Below are 21,159 nucleotides of genomic sequence, written 5' to 3'. Positions count from 1 at the left end.
GAGGAGCTGAATAGACACCTCTCCAAACAGGACATACAAATGGCCAAGAGACATATGAAGAAATGGTCAACATCACTAATCATCAGAGAGATGCAAATTAAAACAACAATGAGGTATCACCTCACACCTGTCAGAATGGCCGCCATCAACAAATCATCAAACAACAAGTGTTGGCGAGGGTGTGGAGAAAAGGGGACTCTAATACACTGCTGGTGGGAATGCAGACTGGTGCAGCCGCTATGGAAAACACTATGGTGCTACCTCAAAAAATTAAAAATTGAACTGCCATTTGACCCAGTGATCCCACTGCTGGGAATATACCCTAAGAAACCTGAAACACCAATCAGGAAGAATATATGTACCCCCATGTTCATAGCAGCACTATTTACAATAGCTAAGATCTGGAAACAGCCCAAGTGTCCACCAGTAGACGAATGGATAAAAAAGCTGTGGTACATATACACAATGGAGTACTATGCAGCGGTAAGAAAGAAAGATCTCTTATCCTTTGAGACGACATGGAGGGACCTGGAAAGTATTATCCTAAGTGAAAGAAGCCAAGCAGAAAAAGACAAATACCACATGATCTCACTTATATACGGAATATAATGAACATAACAGTCTGAGGAATACAGTAGACCCAGACACATGGAAGTAGGGCACAGACTGACATCCCTCAGAAGAGGGGATGGGGGGTGGGGGGGTGGGAAGAGATAAAGCACAGAACTTATATGCATGTATGCATGACCAATGGACATGGACAACTAAGCCGGGGACAGGGTGGAGGGGGTGGGTGGGGGGTGCCAATGGGGTAAAAAGGTAAAATATCTGTAACAAAAAAATAAATAAAAATTCATTAAAGTATATAAAAAAAAAAAAAAAAAAAAAGAGGAGAGAAACTTCCAACTCAAGAGGAGATAATCTTAGAATTCCTGTAGGGGGGCTTTATGGGAAGAATGCAGCAGAAGACAGCACCCCCACTGTGCAGCGTGAAAAGCTACCCTACCCCACATATATAATTACAAAGTCATGTCATTTAAACATGAGCAACAGGTTTGATCACACTCAAGGTACTGTAGGGGAGAAAACCAAATAGCTGCCCCCCCCCCCCGAAAACAAAGAAAGTACAATGAATGTTTTGTTGAATTGCAGTTCTTTATATCTTGATATTTATCCCATATCAGATGTTACTTGTAATAATTAACTTTTAATGAAATCTAAATAAGAAAAATATCAGGTATGCACATACTAAACACACTTCTTGTGCTCTTCCTTCCTTCATATACTTCCATATATCCACTGATACCATCCTTCCTTCCTCCCGAAGGACCTCTTTTAATGTTTCTTATAGTGTAGGTCTTTGGAGATTCTTTCAGGTTTGCATAGGTGAATTTCACCTTCATAACTGAAAGATATTTGCAGTGCATATGAACTTAAAGATATTACTCTAGTGTCTCTCCCTTGTACTGTTCTCAGCAAGACAACTGTTATTGTCCTCGGGTTTGTTCCTTTGTATTTTTATGCCTGACATGCCCCACCCCCATTTTCTTTTGAGAGTCCAATTACATATATATTTGGTTGCTTGAAGTTGTCCCAGAGATCACTAATGGTCTGCTCATTTTTGTGTGTAATTCAGCATTTCATTTTTGGTAGTTTCTGTTGCTATCGTCTTCATGTTCATTAATCATTTCTTCTGCAATATCTAATCTGCCATTAATATCAGCTTATTTTTCCTTTCAGACATTAGTTTTGATCTCTACAATTTTTATTTGGATTTTTTTTTCTTGTAATATATATATATATTTTTATTATTTTTTTATTTTTTTATTTTTTTTTTGTACAGATAGAGTGGGAGGGAGAGAGAGGAAGGGAGAGAGAGTGAGAAACATCGACGTGAAGGGACACATCGAGTGGCTGCCACCCGCACGACCGACCAGGGCCGGGGACAAACTGCAACCGAAGTACGTGCCCTTAGCGGGAACCGAACCCGGGTCTCTCCAGACCGCAGGCCGACGCTCTAACCGCTGAGCCAAACCGGCCAGGGCTCTTGTAATATATTTGATGTCTTTACTTAATTATTTGGATATATGTGTGGTAGGCAGAGTAATGAGTCCTTCAAAGACATCCAGATCCTAATCCTGGGAATCTATGAATATGTTCTGTTATATGCCAAGGGGGAATTAATGTTGCAGGTGGAATTAAGGTTGCTAAATAACTGACTTTAAAACAGGGAGATTAGACTGGATTATCTGGATGGGACCAATGTAATCATAAGGGTCCTTAAAAATGGAAGAGAGAACAGAAAGCAGGAACCTGAGAGATGGCAGTGCGAGAAGAATTCAGCCTGACATTGCTGGCCTTGAAGATGAAGAAAGAGGGCCATGAATCAAGGAATATTGGTGGCTTCTAGAACCTACAAAGGATAAGAAAAGAGATTCTTGCGCAGAGCCTACAGAAAATAATGCAGCCCTGACAACACCTTGATTTTTAGCCCAGTGAGACCTATTATGAGTACTCTACCCTACAGGATTATGAGGTTTTGCAGTCTGGGACCAGGCACTGTTAGGTACTATTCCTTTGAATCCTTTTGGATGTTTTTCTCCCAGCCTCTGGGAGTTTTCTTGGCCTCAGGGAGTTTCCTCAAACACAAGGGCTGATTAATACTCTGTTAAATACTAAAGGTGTTCAGACCCTTTATAGACTTCAGGGCTTTGTTTTCTCTGTGTATTTTTCTTCTTTTTGGTAACTGTCACATGAATGCTAGCTACCTCATCCTAATTAGACTCTCAGCTCTGACTTCTCAAATAAGGTGGTCCACTGGGCTCTGCCTTGGCTTCCCCTCAGCGCACTGTGGACTCTTGCAAAACATTAAGTTAAATAATTATCATTTCTCTTGTTTTCAATTTTTCAGGAATCATCTGCCTTTGTTGCCTGTTGTCTAGTGTCCTGAAAACATTATTTCATACATTTTTTGTTTTTGTTTTTTCTTTTTAACTGTTTCAGGCAGGAGGGTAAACCAAGTCCATTGTCTATCTTGCCATAAGCAGAAGACTCTACCATACTTTTTTGGGTATTTTATTTTTTTTTTTTTTTATTTTTTTTTATCCTCACCCGAGGACATTTTTCCATTTTTTTGTTCAGATAGAGCAGGAGGGAGAGAGAGGAAGAGAGAGAGAGAGAGAGAAACATCGATGTGAAGGGACACATCGAGTGGCTGCCACCCGCACGACCAACCAGGGCCGGGGACAAACTGCAACCGAGGTACATGCCCTTAGCGGGAACCGAACCCGGGTCTCTCGGGACCGCAGGCCGACGCTCTAACCGCTGAGCCAAACCGGCCAGGGCTTTTTTGGGTATTTTAAAAAATTAATCCTTACCCGACGATATTTTTCCAGTAATTTTTTAGATAAGAGTAGAAAGTAAGGAGGAAAGAGGGAAGAAGGGTGAGAGAAAGAGTGAAACATCAATGTGAGAGAGACCCATCGACTGGTTGTCTCCTGCATGCACCTGACCAGGGCCGGGGATCAAACCTGTACCCAGATACATGCCCTTGACTGGGAATCGAACCCACAACCTTCAGTCCATGAGACGATGCTCTAACTGCTGAGCCAAACCAACCAGGGCTCTATCATACATTTCTTACATGCTATTTTTAAAAGACAAAACTGGATTATTTGTCCTACATTTTAAATTTGGCTGTTTCCTTCTTGTGCCAATTTACTCGGTCCATTTCTTATAAAATGGTTGTTAGATTCAGATTCAATTGTAGTTTAAACAACAGTCAATACTCACGATAAGACTACTAAATGCATTTAAACTTTTTTGTATCTTTAAAATATGTCCCATTCAAAATGTACTGTCAAAAACATTTTCCCTAAAACAATTCCTTTCTCCATGTGTTTATGCCATCACCCTGAAATACATTTAGGTTCATTTGTTTCCATTTATTTTCAATTTTAATGCCTTTTTTTCTCTCCTTAAAAAAATAATCTAAAATACTTACATGGTTCCATAGTCAAACTGTAAAACCAGGTACAGGGAAGTCTCACTAATCTCCCAGACCCTGTTTCCTTTCCTCTAAACTTGCAGGGGTGGGGAACCGTTTTTCTGCCAAGGGTCATACAAAATTATCAACTTAAAAATTAGCCTGCTGAATTAACCTAGCTATTCCAGTGGTTCTAAACCTTCCTAATGCCACAACCCTTTAATACAGTTCCTCATGTTGTCTGTGCGCATATCTGCATGTGGGTAGACTCACCTGGAGACAGAGAGCGGAGCAGTGACTCGGTTCCTAAGACCATCAGAAATATGTGTTTTCTGATGGTCTTAGGCGACCCCTGTGACAGGGTCATTTGACTCCCAAAGGGGTCATGACCCATAGATTGAGAACCACTGGTCTAGACAGACCTTCTAGGATTTCACCTCCTACTGCTTATTTATATCTGGGCTATTGCCCAGTTTGTCGGTTTTGGAAATATGAAGAATTTTGAAACATAGGAACACCTACATTAACCAGAACGATCTCACTTGATACAGGAGAACCTGCCCACAGTAACCTGTTAGAAGATAAGCAATGTGGAGCAGAGCTGACTTGCTCCAATCAACCAAGCTGAGCCCCAGAAATGGCGGCAGAATGAATGGAAGCTACACAGACCGGCTCCCAGGACCAAACTGGAATTACAATGAAAATAAAGACAAATCATGAGGAAAAATAAACTGAAAAGCAGCTGGAGAGAAACCTTATAACCAGGGATGGAAAGAGGACTCACTGTGAGCTCTGGAAGAGGGAGGATGGACTGGACTAGAACAGTGTGAAGAGAGTCGAGGGACAGGGAAAAGAGCTGGGAAAAAGTTGTGGCACAGGGAAAAGAGCTGGGAAAAAGGACACAGGGAGTTTTATGTGGAATCACTCCTTTACAGGACAGTAGCCATTTTCCTCAAAGAGCCCCTTCCCAGAGACCCAGGGAGAAGCAAAGGCCCCTCCCTCAGGTATTTAACACCACCAAGGCAGGCAGAGAAATGCAAACCGAGGCTCATTAACAACTAGAGACAACAAACAAGCAAAGAGGGGGGAAAAGACATTATGCCACATGCTGGAAATCCTCTAACACTGTACAACTGAGGAATTTTTCATTCAGCTGAGGGCTACAGCCTAAGGCTCATCAATTAACTGAGACAAATAGCCTCCAGGCAAAAAGCTAGAGGATAACTGAACCTTTGCTTGGCCTGCAAATCTACCTAGGAAAGAAAGACTTGACAGTGGTGTTTAACGTGGGTTCTCCCAAACTCATCAGAACAGCAACACTCATGGAAAATTTGGCAGGCTCCAAAACCCACCGAGATAGCCAAAATGGTGAAACAAAGAAACGAATCCCAAATGAAAGAACAAGATAGTTTAACAGAAGATGAAATAAATGAAAGGGAATTCAGCAAGATATCAGAGGGAGAGTTCAGAATAATAATGAGGAAGCTCAACAGCATGAGTAAAGATATAGAAGCACTGAAAACTAACCAATTGGAAATGAAGAATGACATAGCAGAAATGAAGAACACAATGGAAGGAATATCCAGAGGAAGCTGAAAATTGGATTGGTGAAGTAGAAAAAAATCACCCAATCAGAGAACCAAAAACAAAAAAACAATTCAAAAACAAGAAGACAGCCTGAGACTGTGGGACAACATAAACGTAATAACATCTGCATCATAGGAATCTCAGAAAAAGAAGAAATGAGCAAGGGTTAGGCAACATATTTGAAGAAACAGTGACAGAAAACGTCCCTAACTTGGTGAAGAAAAAAGGCATACAAGTTCAAGCAGCACACAGAGCTCCAAGTAAGAGGAACCCAAAGAGGCCCATACCAAGACACATAATAATTAAAATGCCCAAAATTAAAGACAAAGAGAAAATCCTAGAGGCAGCAAGAGATAACCAACAGGTTACCTCCAAAGGAACCCCTGTAAGGTTATCAACTGCCTTACCAACAGAAACACTACAGGCCAGAAGGGAACAGCATGAAATAATCAAGGTAATGAAAAACAAGGATCCAAATCGAAGATTAATCTATCCAGCAAAGCTATCATTCAAAATAGAAGGTGAGATAAAGAGCTTCTCAGACCAGAAAAAAGGCTAAGGGAATATACTAGCATCAAACCAGCACAAGAAGAAATGTTAAAATGACTGCTGTAATAAGCAGAAGAAACAGGAAGAGAAATATAACCAGAATAAACAAAAATGGCAATAAATAAGTACACATCAATAATCACCTTAAATGTAAATGGACTGAACGCTCCGATCAAAAGACAGAGTAGTTGAATGAATAAGAAAGCATGACTCATCTATATGCTGTTTACAAGAGACCCACCTCACAACAAAAGACTCACACAGGTTGAAAGTGAAGGGATGGAAAAAACTTTTCCAATCAAATGGAAAGGAAAAAGAAGCTAGGGTAGCAGTACTCATATCTGATAACACAGACTTCAAAATGAAGGCCATAACTAGAGACAAAGAAGGCCACAACATAATATTGAAAGGATCTATCCAACAGAAGCATATAACCTTGGTAAACATACCCAATATAGGACACCAAAATACATTAAAAATGTCTAGAGGACTTCAAAGTAGAAATCGACAGCAATACAATCATAGCAGGGAACTTCAACACCCCATTGACATCACTGGATAGATCCTCTAAACAAAAAATTAACAAGAAAACAGAGACTCTAAAGATGCACTAGATCAAATAGATTTAATAGATATCTACAGAGAATCACACCCCAAAACTGCAGGATTCACATTCTTCTCAAGTGTACATGGGACATTCTCAAAGAATAGACCACATGTTAGGACACAAACTAAGTCTCTACAAGTTCAAGAAGAATGAAATCATATCAAGCATCTTCTCAGATCACAATGGCATGAAACTAGAAATCAATTACAGTAAAAATACTCAAAAGTATTCAAATACATGGAGACTAAATAGCATGTTATTAAATAATGAAATGGGTCACCAAGAAGATCAAGGAAGAAATTAAAAACTTCCTAGAAACAAATGAAAATGAACACACAGCACAAATTCTATGGGACGCAGCAAAAGCAGTCCTGAGGGAAGTTCATAGCACTACAGGCCTACTTTAAGAAACAAGAAAAAGTTCTAATGACTATTTAACTCTACAATCCAAAGAACTAGAAAGTAAACACACACACACACACACACAGCAAATAAAAGGAAAAAATAGTAAAGTTAAGAGCAGAAATAAATGACATGGAGACTAAAAAAAAAAAAAAAGTTCAAAGATCAATAAAACAGAACGGATTCTTTGAAAAGATAAACAAGACTGATAGACCCTTAGCCAGACTCACCAAGAAACAAAGAAAGAGAACCCAAATAAACAAAATCAGAAACAAAAGAGAACCGGTGCCACCACAGGAATACAAAGGGTCATTAACAAATACTACAAATAATTATACGGCAACAAATTGGACAATCTAGGCAATCAATGGAATAGAACAGAGAACCCAGAAATTTACCCAGGACACTATGCTCAATTAATATTTGACAAAGGTGGCAAGAGCATCAATGAAATAAAGACAGCCTCTTTAATAAATGGTGTTGGGGACCTGGCTGGTTTGGCTCAGCAGTTAGAGCATCGGCCTGCGGCCCAGAGAGACCTGGGTTTGGTTCCTTCTAGGGGCATGTACCTTGGTTGCAGTTTGTCCCCAGCCCCGGTTGGGGTTGTGTGGGTGGCAACCACTTGATGTGTCCCTTTCACATCGATGTCTTTCTCTCCCTCCCACTCTGTCTGAACAAAAAATGGAAAAAATGTCCTCGGATGAGGATAAAAAAGAAAATGGTGTTGAGAAAATTGAACAACTACATGCAAAAAAAAAAAAAAAAAAAGGAAACTAGACCACCAACTTACACCATAGACAAGAATAAACTCAAAATGGATAAAAAACTTAATGTGACTCCTGAATCCATAAAAATCCTAGAAGAAAATGTAGGCAACAAGACATCACACACAGCAGAATTTTCACTGATATAATGCCTGAGGCCAGAGTAACAAAGGAAAAAATTAATAAATGGGACTACATCAAACTAAAGAGCTTCTGCGCCACAAAAGAAACAAGCATCAAAATGGAAAGGGAACCCACTGTATGGGAGAGCATAATTGTCAAGGATACATCAGATAAAGGGTTAATTTCCAAAATACACAGAGTACTCATACAACTCAACAAAAGGAACACAAATAACTCAATTAAAAAATGGGAACAGGACTTAAATTGACACTTCTTCAAACAGGACATACAAATGGCCAAGAGACATATGAAAAAATGCTTAATGTCACTAAACATCAGAGATGCAGATTAAAACAACTATGAGGTATTGACTCACACCTGTCAGAATGACCGCCATCAAAAAAATCATCAAACAACAAGTGTTGGCGAGGGTGTGGAGAAAAGGGGATTCTAGTACACTGCTGGTAGGAATGCAGAATGGTGCAGCCATTATGGAAACCAATATGGTGTTTCCTCAAAAAATTAAAAATGGAACTACCATTTGACCCAGTGATCCCACTTGTAAGAATATATCTTAAGAAGCCTGAAACACCGATCAGAAAGAATATATGCACCCCTATGTTCACAGCAACACTATTTACAATTGCTATGATCTGAAACAGCCCAAGTGTCCATCAGTAGATGAGTGGATAAAAAAACTGTGGTACATTTACACGGTAGAATACTATGCAGCTGTAAGAAAGATCTCTTATCCTTTCAGATGACATGGAGGTAACTGGAGAGTATTATCCTAAACAAAATAAGCCAATTAGAAAAAGACAAAGATCACATGATCTCACTTATTTGTGGAAAATAATGAATAAGCTGATGAACAAAATAGATCCAGAGACATAGAAGTAGGGTCCAGAATGACAAACTCAGAGCGGGTGGGGGTGGGGGGTTGGGAAGGAGGGTGTCAATGGGGCAAAAAGTAAAAACATCTGTAACAAAAATCAATTAATTATAAAAAGAAAAAAAATTAGCTCTGGCCTGTTTCGCTCAGCAGTCAGAGCATCGGCCCGCGGACCAGAGAGGCCTGGGTTTGGTTCCTGCTAAGGGCACCTACCTCAGTTGCAGTTTGTCCCCAGCCCCAGTTGGGGTCATGTGGACAGCAACCACTCGATGTGTCTCTCTCACATTGATGTTTCTCTCTCTCTCTCTTCCTCTCCCCCCATCTGAAGAAAAATGCAAACATGGCCTCAGGTGAGAATAAAAGAAAAAAAATTAGCCTGCTATATTTGGTGAGGCATGTCACATTAGCTGGTATTGATTTCCTGGGCCAGACTCACCCCATTCCTGCAATAACTATGGTAATTTTTGCCTTATCCTTACATTATTTCCTGTGAAGTTAATAGGTCATATATGTAGCCCTGGTCGGTTTGGCTTGGTGGTAAGAGTGTTGGCAGGCAGACCAATGAGTTGCGGGTTCGATTTCAGTCAGCGGCACATACCTTGATTGCAATTTATCCCTGGCCGTAGTCGGGGTCATGTGGGATGCAGCCAGTCGATATGTCTCTGTCACATGTATGTTTGTCTCTCTCTCCCTTGTTCCCACCCTACATAAAGATAAATAGAAAAATATCCCCCGGTGAAGCTTAAAAAAAAAAAAAAATACACACACACATACATAAGTATGTATATGTAGACATGTGATATGTATATCCACATAAATCAATGTATCTTCATAGTTCCTCTCTTTCTTACAATAAACTAGTATACTAAACCTGTTCTGCACCAGAGATCCCTAGTAACTTGTGGGGATCTTCACAGAACCCTGTCTTTTAATAGGTATGTTCTACTCCATTGCATTCAGAGTATTTTACAGTGCAGAATATTAATTTATTCGAGCAGATCCCTACTGATGGACATTTGGGTAGGTCATGTCTTTTGCTTTCATAAATAATATGATGAACAGTATTGCATATACATTATTTTTCATTTTTACAAGTTTATCATCAGGCTCTATCCTTCAAGTGGGGTTAGACAAAGGGTTAAGTTTATATCCAATTATGCTCATTCCCACCACAAAAACTGTACCATTCTGTGTTCCGATCATCAATATATAAGAATGCTTGTTTTCTTCACAACTTTTCAAGAGTATGTTGTAAACTTTAGAATTTTTTTTAACTCCATCAATAAGAAGTGGAATCTCCAGCCCTGGCTGGTGTGGCTCAGTGGCTGGAGCGGCTCAGTCCCCGGAGCATCAGTCCCCGTACTAAGGGTTGCAAGTTCGATTCCTGGTAAAGGGCATGTACCTGGGTTGTAGATTTGATCCCTTTTAGGGGTGTGTGTGGGAGATAGCCAATCCATGTCTATAAGATCAATGCTTCTCTCTCTCTCCTCCTCCCGCCCTCCTTTCCACTCTCTCTAAAAATCAATGAAAATAAAAATATTCTCAGGTAAGAGTTAACAAAAAAATTAAACAAACAGCCCTGGCCGGTTTGGCTCAGCGGTTAGAGTGTCGGCCTGCGGTCCTGAGAGACCCGGGTTCGGTTCCCGCTAAGGGCATGTACTTCGGTTGCAGTTTGTCCCCGGCCCTGGTTGGTCGTGCGGGTGGCAGCCACTCGATGTGTTCCTTTCACATGGATGTTTCTCTCTCTCTCTCTCTCTCTCTGTTCCTCTCTCTCCCTCCCACTCTACCTGAAAAAAATTTAAAAAAAAAAAAAATTAAACAAACAAAAAAAAGAAGTGTATCTCCAGTATGTTTTTAAGTAACATTTAACTTTAGTGCAGTTGACCATCTTTGTAACATTTTACATACTGTTTGCATTTTTGGGGTAAACTATTCTTTTTGCCCATTTTTTTTCTATCAGGTTTTTAGTTTTTTATTTTATTTTATTATATATCAGGGACACTAGACCTTTGTAATATGTATAAAAATAGAGTCACTCTTCTTTTATTCTACTGGGTTTTGAGTCATAATTCAAAGTTCTTCAAATTCACCACCATAAAGGAAAATGTAGCCCATATTTTCTTCTAATATTTGAAATTTCACTGTTGACAGTTAGATCTCTAATCCATTTAAAATTTAGCCCGGCCAGTGTGACTCAGTGTATGAGTGTTGACCCATACACCAAGAGGTTGCAGGTTTGATTTCTAGTCAGGGTATATGCCCAGGTTGTGGGCCAAATCCCCAGTGGGGGGCATCCAGGAGGCAGCCAATCGATATTCTCTCTCACTGATGTTTCTATCTCTCTCTTTAAAATCAATAAAAAGAAAAAAAAATTTTTTTAAATTTATCCTGGTGTACAATGTGAGGAATGAAATTTAGTCTTTTTCCAGTCCCACAACCATGTATTAAAAAGTTCAATTTTCCCCACTGATATGAGATTCTATACTGTATTAAATTTCCATATGCAGTTATATTTATTTTTGTATTTTGTTGTATTGTTCTGTTTATTCCATTAGCTTTTGACTTTTAAATAAGAGGCTTTATTATGTATTATAAAACTTGATGTGTCTAGCCACCGATCACTGCTCCTTTTTGTCAGGGTTTTCTGGCTATTCTTATTTACTTATTCTTCCATGTGAATTTTATGATGACTTTACCCAATCCCCGAAAATATGTGAAGGTAATTGGGATCAAATTATAAGTGAACTTAAGGAAAACTGACATCTAATTTTATTGAATGTTTATATTCAATTGGAACAAAGTGTGTCTTTTCCATTTATTTAAGCACACTCCTGTGTCTTTCAGGAGTGTTTTGTAGTTTTTCTCACATAGATTTCACAGTTTTGTTAAGTTGACACCTAGACTGATCCATCCACCTGTCTGTCCAACTATCCAGGTATAAATAGTGCCTTCCCCCCTCATTGTATCTTCTGATTATTTCTTTTTAAAATAGATTTTATAGAGAGAGGAAGAGAGAACGTGATACAAACATCGATTGGTTGCCTCCTGTATGCCTCCTACTTGGAATCGAGCCCAAAACCTGGGCATGTGCCCTGACTGGGAATTGAATCAGGACCTTTCAGTCCATGGGACAATGCTCAATCCACTGAGCCACACCGGCCGAGCACATCTTCTGATTATTTCTTAATGTTAATTTTATATCTTGTTCTTTTACTAAATCTTTTCCTTGTTTGTAGCAGTTATCCAACTGAGTCTTTTGAGATGTTCAGGTAGATATTCAGATCAACTGAAAATAGAGATACTTTTCTAAGTCTTATGCATCTTACTGCTTTCTCTAACTGTTTGGGCCAACACCTGCAGCATATCAGAGAGCAGAGCAGCACAGAGGCAGCTGTTTTGTCCTGACTTAATATGAAATGTGTACATATTTACCCATTAAGATGCTGGCTTTCAGGCCGAATGTGTGCACACGTATGCTCACATTTTACTGACAGCCTCAACAGCTGAGGCTGCCCCACCACCTTCTGTGCCTCTGACACTCCTTACTGGGTTTCTGAGGACTTTTCCTCACTTGTTCACAAATTAAGTCTGTGATGCCATCATTTAAAAAAAAATTTTTATTTTTTATCCTCACTCGAGGACATTTTTGCATCTATCTTCAGACAGAGCAGGAGGAAGAGAGGGGGGAAAAGAGAGAGAAACATCAATGTGAGAGAGACATATCGACTGGTTGCCACCCACACGACCCCAACCGGGGTGGGGGACAAACTGCAACCGAGGTATGTGCCCTTAGAGGGAATTGAACCTGGGTCTCTCTGGTTGTTGGGCTGATGCTCTAACCGCTGAGCCAAACCAGCCAAGGCTGGTGCCAAGTTTTTTTCAAAAGTTGTTCTTAGATCTATTTGTACAGGTTTTCCCTCAAAATTAACTCTTCTCTTAATTTCTGGGTTTTAAGTCTTAGGACCACCAAAATTAACCCTTTTCTTTCCCTGGCTTCCTTCCTTGGAGCTACAATGCTGGTGTTCCTGCGTATTTTAAAAAAGAGACTTAAAAAGATTGAAAAACATCTACTGCTTCCTTCTTGTTCAGATCAGAATTCTACTGAAGAATTTTAAACTTAAGAGTTCCACAATGAGATCTGAATTTTGGAGAATTCTTACCTGGCTTCCTGAGGAGAATGTAACACAGGAAAGAGTGGAGGCAACAAGACCAGGTAGGGTATAGTACACTTCAGTGAGATGAGGAGGGCCTGAATTAGGCAAGTGGTAGTGGGGAGAGGATTGGACAAAGTCAAGAAAGATTTAGGAGGTAAAACTGACAGAACCTAGTGACTGATTGATGTGGGAGAATGAAAATAGAGGGGAGTCATGGATGGCTGTCCTAACTTTCTAACTAGGCAATGAGCTGTGTGGGAATGGCATTATATTAGATTAGGGAGTATCAGAAAGAGGAGAACAGGTGGTGGGGGGAGGAGGTGTTCAGTCTTCAGCAAGCTGATACAGACATAGGTAGGGTATCTACATTAGAGCTTACCCAAAAATACCTGGATATATCACACTTCCCACTTCTGAACATCTTTTCTCTGTTTTTGACATTAATGTTAGACATCTTCACTGTAATATTTTTCTTTGCACTCAGTTTCTGTGTTACTACCTTATTCTGGATCATCCCCTGAGTTTTAAATCCCTCCTTCAACATTTCCCAACACTTTGACAGGTATACCTCCGCTATGATTTTGGTCTCTCGACTGAATCTGACTAAAAGTTACTGCTTCCCCCCACCCCTGCTTGGCTGTAATACTATTAGCATCCTGCTGACTCGCAAATATCTAAGGTGAAGCCAAATCCCTTTTGTGAAGATCATTTTTTATTAAGGTCCCTTACCTTCACCTGACTACCATGCCATTAAGCCACTGTTTTTCAAGGTATGGTCCATGAGCAAATGTTTTAAATCTACCATGAATGCTTCCTAATATGAATAACAAAGATGACATTTATAGTAACTGAGATTTGTTCAGTACATGTGCTAGGTACTGTTCTAAGCCCCTCACGTGTAGTGATTCATATAATCCTCACAATCATTTTATGAGAAAGGAACTACATTATTCCCATTTTGTATGAGTAACTGAGACACAAGAAAGATTAAGTAACTTGTCCAGATTGAAAGCTGGTAAGTTCATTCAAGAGAATGAAAGAGTTCATTCTCTTGGCTCCTGGCCCTCTTGTGCTCTTGGGACTCTTGTTGCAGCAGGTATGCTCTCTTTGCTCCCCTGCATTTGCATACTTGGCCCATCACCATGTGGACCCCACACACAATAAACTAATGGACTGCAACTAGCTTGATGCTGAACAGGACCCAGCTGCAACATGGAGTGGAAACTCTGGACACTGGCTTTGCATTTAGCTCTACTGAACCCCCCAGTTATACTTCTTCCAGGACTGGATTAGGAAAAATGGGACTTTGGAAACCCAGGGATGTAATTCCACACAAATAAAAATCACTCATCCCATGTCTCTATAGATTGCTTTGGGTATTATAGACATTTTAATGATGTTGATTCTTCCAATCCATGCACATGGTATATGCTTCTACTTTTTAATATCTTCCTCTATTTCTTTTTTCAATGTCCTGTCGTTTTCTGAGAACAGGTCTTTTACCTCCTTGGTTAAGTTTATTCCTAGATACCTTATTTTTTTTTGTTGCAATGGAAAATGGGATTGTTTTGCCCAACTGACTTTTGACAAAGGTGCAATATTGGACACACATAAACAAAATAAATAAATAATTTGAACCTAAACTTCATACTGTATATAAAAATTAGTTCAAAATGGACTATGGACTTAACGGCAACATGTAAAACTATGAAAATTCTAACTATAAAACTTTTTGGGAAAAAAAAAAATCTTTAGACTTGAGTGCAAAACCAAGACTAATAAAGGGGGAAAAAAAATTGAACCTCAACAAAATTTTAAAATTTTGCTCTTATAAAGACCCTGTTAAAAGATTGAAAAAACAAGATACAAGCTCGGAGAAAATATGTGCAAACCACAGTTCTAACAAAGGAGTTGTATCTGGAATGCATAAAGAACTCTCAAAACTCAACAGTAAAAACAAACAACACCAACAGAAAACGGGCAAAAGACATAAATGGACACTGCACTGACAAGTATATACTGATAAACATATGAAAAGATATTCACCATCAGTAGCCATTAGAGAAATGTGAAGTAGAACCACAAATGAGATGTCACTACATCTATCAGAAAGGCTAAAATAAAAAATAGTGACAATATCAAATGCTGTCAAGAATGTAAAGGAAATGGATCAGGAAAATGTATCTCGTGGGAATGTAAAAGAGTGCAGCTACTTGGGAAAAGAGTATAGTAGCTTTTTACTAAATCAAATATGGGATTTCCTTAATAACCCCCAAATTTCACCACTGAACATTAATCCCAAAGAAATGAAAACTCATATCCACGCAAAAACCTGCACATGAATGTTCATCACTTTATTTATAATAGCCCAAAACTGAAAACAATTTGGTTAATCAAACTGCAGTATATACAAGCCATGGAATACTAATGAGCAGTAAATAGAAATAAACTATTGATACACACAACAACTTGGAAGGATCTCAAGAGAATTATGTTAGGTGAAAAAGTCCAAACTCTTGAAGTTAAGATTCCATTTATATAGCATTCTTGAAATGACAAACCTATAGAGTGTGGGACAGATTAGTAGTAATCAGGGGATAGGTAGGAGGTAAGAGGGAGGTAACTGTGGCTATAAAAGAATAGTGCAAGGGGTCCTTGTGATAAACTGTTCTGTATTTTGACTGTGGTAGTAGTCACCTGATATTGCATAGACGTAAACATACCCATACAAGTTAAACTGGAGAAATCTGAATAAGATCAGTGGATTGTAACAATGCCAATATCCTGTTTGTGGTATTTATTAGTTATGTAAGATTTTATCATTGGGGGGAAGTGGGTGAAGGGTATATGAGATCTGTCTCATTTCTTATAAATGCATATGAATACAATTATCTCAAAATAAAAAAGTTGGTTGAAGCATCATCCCATGCACTGAAGGGTCATGGGTTCGACACCTAGTCAGGGCACATATGGGAGGCAACTGATCAATGTTTCTCTCTCTCTCTCTCTCAAAAAAAAAAAAAAAAAAGTTCAACAAATGTTAGACTAGTATTGCTGAAAAAAATGAAGTAACCTGGATTTAATCACAAAGGAACAGTGGCCATTAGACAAACTCAAAGAAAAAACAACTGTCCTGTAACTTTTCAAAAGTGTCAATGTCATGAAACAGAAGAAGAGACATGACAAGTGCATGCAACATATAATCTGATCAAATAATACAGGGTTCTCTTTGCTATAAAGGACTTTATTAGGACAATTTCACAAAACCTAGAAAAGATCTATAGATCAGATAATGGTACTGTATTAGAAAACACATAATGAAATATTTAAGGGTAAAGGAGCATCGTATCTCAAACTTACTCTCAAATCATTAAAAAAAGGTATATACTTTAATGGAGTATAAGATACTATGCAGAGCCTGGTACATAAATGTTCAATGAAGTATAGTTTCCAGATATTTTATACCAATTTTCAGATGAAGAAACAAGCTAAATAAATGGTCACAGCCCTGGCAGGTTTTGCTCAGCGGTTAGAGCGTCCGCCTGCGGTCCGGAGAGACCCGGGTTCAGTTCCTGCTAAGGGCATGTACCTCGGTTGCAGTTTGTCCCGGCCCTGGTTGGTTGTGCGGGTGGCAGCCACTCAATGTGTCCCTTTCACATTGATGTTTCCCTCTCTCTCTCTTCCTCTCTCTCCCTCCCACTCTGTCTGTACAAAAAATGGAAAAATGTCCTCGGGTGAGGATAAAAAAAAAAAAAAATAAAAAATAAATGGTCACAGGAAGAATCATGGCAAGTTGGTGGTAAGGTCAGGATGTGATCTCAGATTCTCATATCTGTTCCATACCTAAGTCTGTGCTGCTTTCACTAGAATGAGGAAGGATGAAAATCACTCTTCTTTCCCATCCAAGGATTTGTACAGACTAAGAAGAGGATGACATTATATAAAAATTGGCTTCGAACCTCTCTCCAGTTAATTCACTTCTTAGTTTTCTTCGAGAAAAGTCTAGGACTGTGACAGGGATCTAACACCTCGAACTCAGCTCCCAATATGGATATTTTGTTTATAGCACATCAAACAAATCAAGAAACACACTTACTGAATCCCATCTGTAAGCAGCATCCTGTCTTTCCTGTGTCTTTATATTCACCCATCTAAGTCCACCAGGCACTCAAGCTATGCTGGGTCAACGGAATTTCTAGGATGGCTATTGTGATACAGCTCTTCTATTAGTCCTTCCCCCTCTCACCATCACCCAATGACTAAGCTTAGACAGGATAAATTATTTTTAATTGATTTATTTTTTTCTGAATAGACAATACATAGTTCAAAATTTTCATGTCACAAAAGGGTGTGTAGTGAAAGGTTTCCCTCTTCCATTCTCCAGTCACCTCCCACTGACAACCAGTTTAAAAATGCAATTTTCTGTATTTCTTCAAGTTACTAGAATTAGCTAGATGATATTATGATATTAAGCTAACCATCAACCTAAAATACTCCAAGTGATTACTATAATTTAGTAATTTTCCCATGTAGGCATTTAAAATATAATTCAAGTACTTGTGTAGATATGTTTTCAACATTAAAATGACTGAAGGTTACAGCTTTTTAAAAAAGAAAATATATTTGTATTACTCATGATCCCAACATATGTCTATGAACTCTATGGTTGGTAAGCATCAATTATTAGAGTACTGGCAGCTTACCTGGTTTCTGTCGCGTGCATTTGTATATCTGATCTTCTGAATGAAGTAGAATATGAGCCACGCTGAAGAAATAATCATCAAAACAATAAAGGATATTGACACGAAGACTAGAGAGCCTCGGCTGAAGTTCTTTGGTGGCATTCGAGTTCCAACAGCTATTGTCATTTGTACAGAGATGTTTTTCTCCAGATAACTCAAAATATCCTTACCCCTCAGTTCTGTAATCATGACAGCAATAATATCTCCAGTGCCTGTAATGTAAAATAAATATACTCAAGTGACATTTAAAATTTACAGGAACATCAAATATATCAAAATACTTTGAAAAACTACACTACAATTTCTGTTAATGTCATGAGTTTTCAGATTCAACCTTTTACATGAAATAAAGTTGTAGTTGGGTATGCTGGCACTAAGAGGGAATAGAAATTTGTTTTGTAGTACTTAACACTAAGACTTAAAGCCCAAAATGACTGTAGTGTTAAGAGCCACATTAACCTGTGTTACAACTGTATTTTTAAAAATTATTAATCAGTCAAATGTGACAACAGAAAGTAAAAAACACTGTACTATACAATAATAAACATGCAATAAAATCATGGCAGGTTCCTTTAAAATGTTTTCCATCTTATTATTTTTTTTTAAATATGGTTTTATTGCCCTGGCCAGTTTGGCTCAGCAGTTACCCGAGTGTTGGCCTGAGGTCCAGAGAGACCCGAGTTCGGTTCCCGCTAAGGATGCGTACCTCGGTTGCAGTTTTTCCCCGGCCCTGGTTGGTCGTGTGGGTGGCAGCCACTCAATGTGTCCCGTTCATGTCAATGTTTCTCTCTCTCTCTCTCTTCCCCTCCCACTCTACCTGAACAAAAAATAGAAAAATATCCTCGGGTGAGGCTAAAAAGAAGAAATATGGTTTTATTGATTTTTTAGAGAGAGGAAAGGAGAGAGAGATAGAAACACTGATGTGAGAGATACAGCCCACAACCTGGGCATGTGCCCTGACTGGGAATCAAACTGGGACCTCTCAGTCCACTGAGCCACACCGGCTGGGCATGTTCTCCATCTTAAAATACTCTTTAGAAAGTCCCAACTCCTTAAGAAAAGAAGAAAAATGTTATTTACAGTACAAAAATTTGTACTGTTTGCACTAATCATTCTTCTTTTTTTTTTTATCCTCACATGAGGACATTTTTCCATTTTTTGTTCAGATAGAGTGGGAGGGAGAGAGAGGAAGAGAGAGAGAGAAACATCGACGTGAAAGGGACACATCGAGTGGCTGTCACCCGCACAACCCAACCAGAGCCGGGGACAAACTGCAACCGAGGCACACGCCCTTAGCGGGAACCGAACTCGGGTCTCTCTGGACCATAGGCCAACGCTATAACCACTGAGTCAAACTGGCCAGGGCGATTCCTATAAAACATTTATGGACTACCTGTTGTGTGTAGAACTAGTACAAGAAATAGAAAGAGCAGTTGTATAATAGCACTGAGTGTTAGGACATAAATTTGATGAGTTAACAACAGCAATATGACAAATGGTGGTATCTTTTATTAAGAATAGTTGAGGCCTGGCCGGTGTGGCTCAGTGGTTAGAGAGCCCGCACACTGAAGGGTCATAGGTTCGATCCCCAGTCCCAGTTAGGGTCATGCGGAGGCAACCAATCAATGTGTCTCTCTCACATCGATGTTTCTTTCTCTCTCTCACACTCTCCCCCCACAAAAAAAATCAATGGCAAAAATATCTTTGGGTGAGGATTAATCAAAAAAAGAACAGTTGAAATTTACTTTGGTCCTATGTCTAGACCTGATTGGAGGAAGCTTTCTAGTTTATCCCAGAACCCTGCTAGAAATCAAACTCTTCCTGAGATAAATCCAACCCCTTCAATACTCTGGACGAGTTTGGCATCAGAATGTTTCAGGTTCCTAACAGCTGTCCAAAGGTTCTGCCATAGCCACTGACTATTGAATTTAATTATAAAGATGTTCTTAAATTGCACTTCTAGTCACCTAGTTCTTTCACTTACATAATTTACTGTAGTAAAGGTAAGTGACCCTCTCTCCTATGTACAGTATGAATTACAGTCCGATTCTCCACTTTTCTTCTTACTTTCTTTTAAGGAAAAAGGGAAACATTTTCCCACCATTCTCGCTGTCATTAATCGTCCTTTCATAAGCTGAAGCTGTGCCCTGGCTCAGCAGTTAGAGTGTTGGCCCACAGACCAGAGAGTCCAGGGTTTGGTTCCCGATGAGGGCAAGTGACTCGGTTGCAGTTTGTCCCCGGGCCTGGTTGGGGTCATGTGGGTGGCGACCACTCGATGTGCCTCTCTCACATCAATGTTTCTTTCTCTTCCTCCCTCTTTCCTTCCTGCTCTATCTGAAGATAAATGCAAAAATGTCCTCTGGTGAGGATAACAAAACAAAACAAAACCTAAGCTGAAGCTGCGTGGGCAACATGCCTAATTCAAAGAGCCCCAAAGACTCTGGGCATTGGAGAAAAGAAAATAAATATTTTATTTTGGGAAAGAGAAAATTATAACCTCTTATTCAAATATGAATAAGGTTTATGCATATAAATGTAGACCACCAAAACAAAATAAACAATCCTCCAAAACCTGCCCTTCCCAAGGCTTCCTCAATGAATAACACTACTAAGTATTTGGTTTATATGTTTAATTTATCATATTTAACCAAAAGTGAAAGGGGTAGGAGAAAATAATAGAATAGAGAATTAATTATAGTGGGGTACTAATCATAGTTATAAAAAATGTTAATCATCCTTGCTCTGTTAATAGTGATCGCTTTGTTTGATTAAAGAAAACCCATTCTGACCTGGCTAGGAGCTGTACACCCTGAGAGTTTACCTGGGAATGCTGTCCATTCTCCTTATCTGAGAACAAGGGGGAACTGCTTGACATCATGGAAAGATTAACAAACTGGTTTAGCGGAGCAAAGAAACCCCAGAAGCACATACTGGTGACTACCTTTTGCAATCCCTAGCCCACATTCCTTCTCTGTGATTGTAATCACCTGTAACCACTTTACCCATTTTTTCCCTTTTGCCTATCTGCCCTTCCCCACATAACTACCCAATATAATTGACATGCTATGGAGGGGTTTTATAACAGATTTTATGGGATGACTCACTTATCTCCCATACTGCCATCGATGTTGGAATAAACGCTCATACACAATTCGACCTTTTCTCTGCTTAATTGGTTCAAGTAGTGACAGGCAGCCCAGACCCATTGGTTGTCTGGTTTCACAAGGACTTGTATCATGTATAGTCAAAGACCACATGCAACTGAATTAATTTAAATGATTAAAAGTTGTTTTATGAAAAATTTAACCCAATGGAACACATACCTTTACATTACCTTATTCAAACTTGTGCTAG

General features: G+C 39.2%; 1 protein-coding gene across 5 annotated transcripts in view; it reads right to left on the bottom strand.

The window, feature by feature from the left end:
• RNF130 (ring finger protein 130) overlaps positions 1-21,159 on the bottom strand; it is a 288,916-nt gene that overhangs the window by 161,173 nt on the left and 106,584 nt on the right. For all 5 annotated transcript variants that reach the window (XR_004956501.1, XR_004956502.1, XM_036241177.1 and 2 more), the window contains exon 3: positions 17,767-18,017. Coding sequence is in view for 3 of the 5 variants with exons in the window: in XM_036241177.1 (XP_036097070.1) it covers positions 17,767-18,017 (251 nt within the window). In the remaining 2 variants the exon portion in view is untranslated. The remainder of the gene's footprint in view (positions 1-17,766; positions 18,018-21,159) is intronic.

This window comes from Molossus molossus, unplaced genomic scaffold (genome assembly GCF_014108415.1).
Source record: "Molossus molossus isolate mMolMol1 unplaced genomic scaffold, mMolMol1.p scaffold_m16_p_4, whole genome shotgun sequence".
Lineage (NCBI taxonomy): Eukaryota > Metazoa > Chordata > Mammalia > Chiroptera > Molossidae > Molossus > Molossus molossus.
Note: the sequence above shows the minus strand (reverse complement) of the source record. Positions and strands in the feature narration are given on the sequence as shown.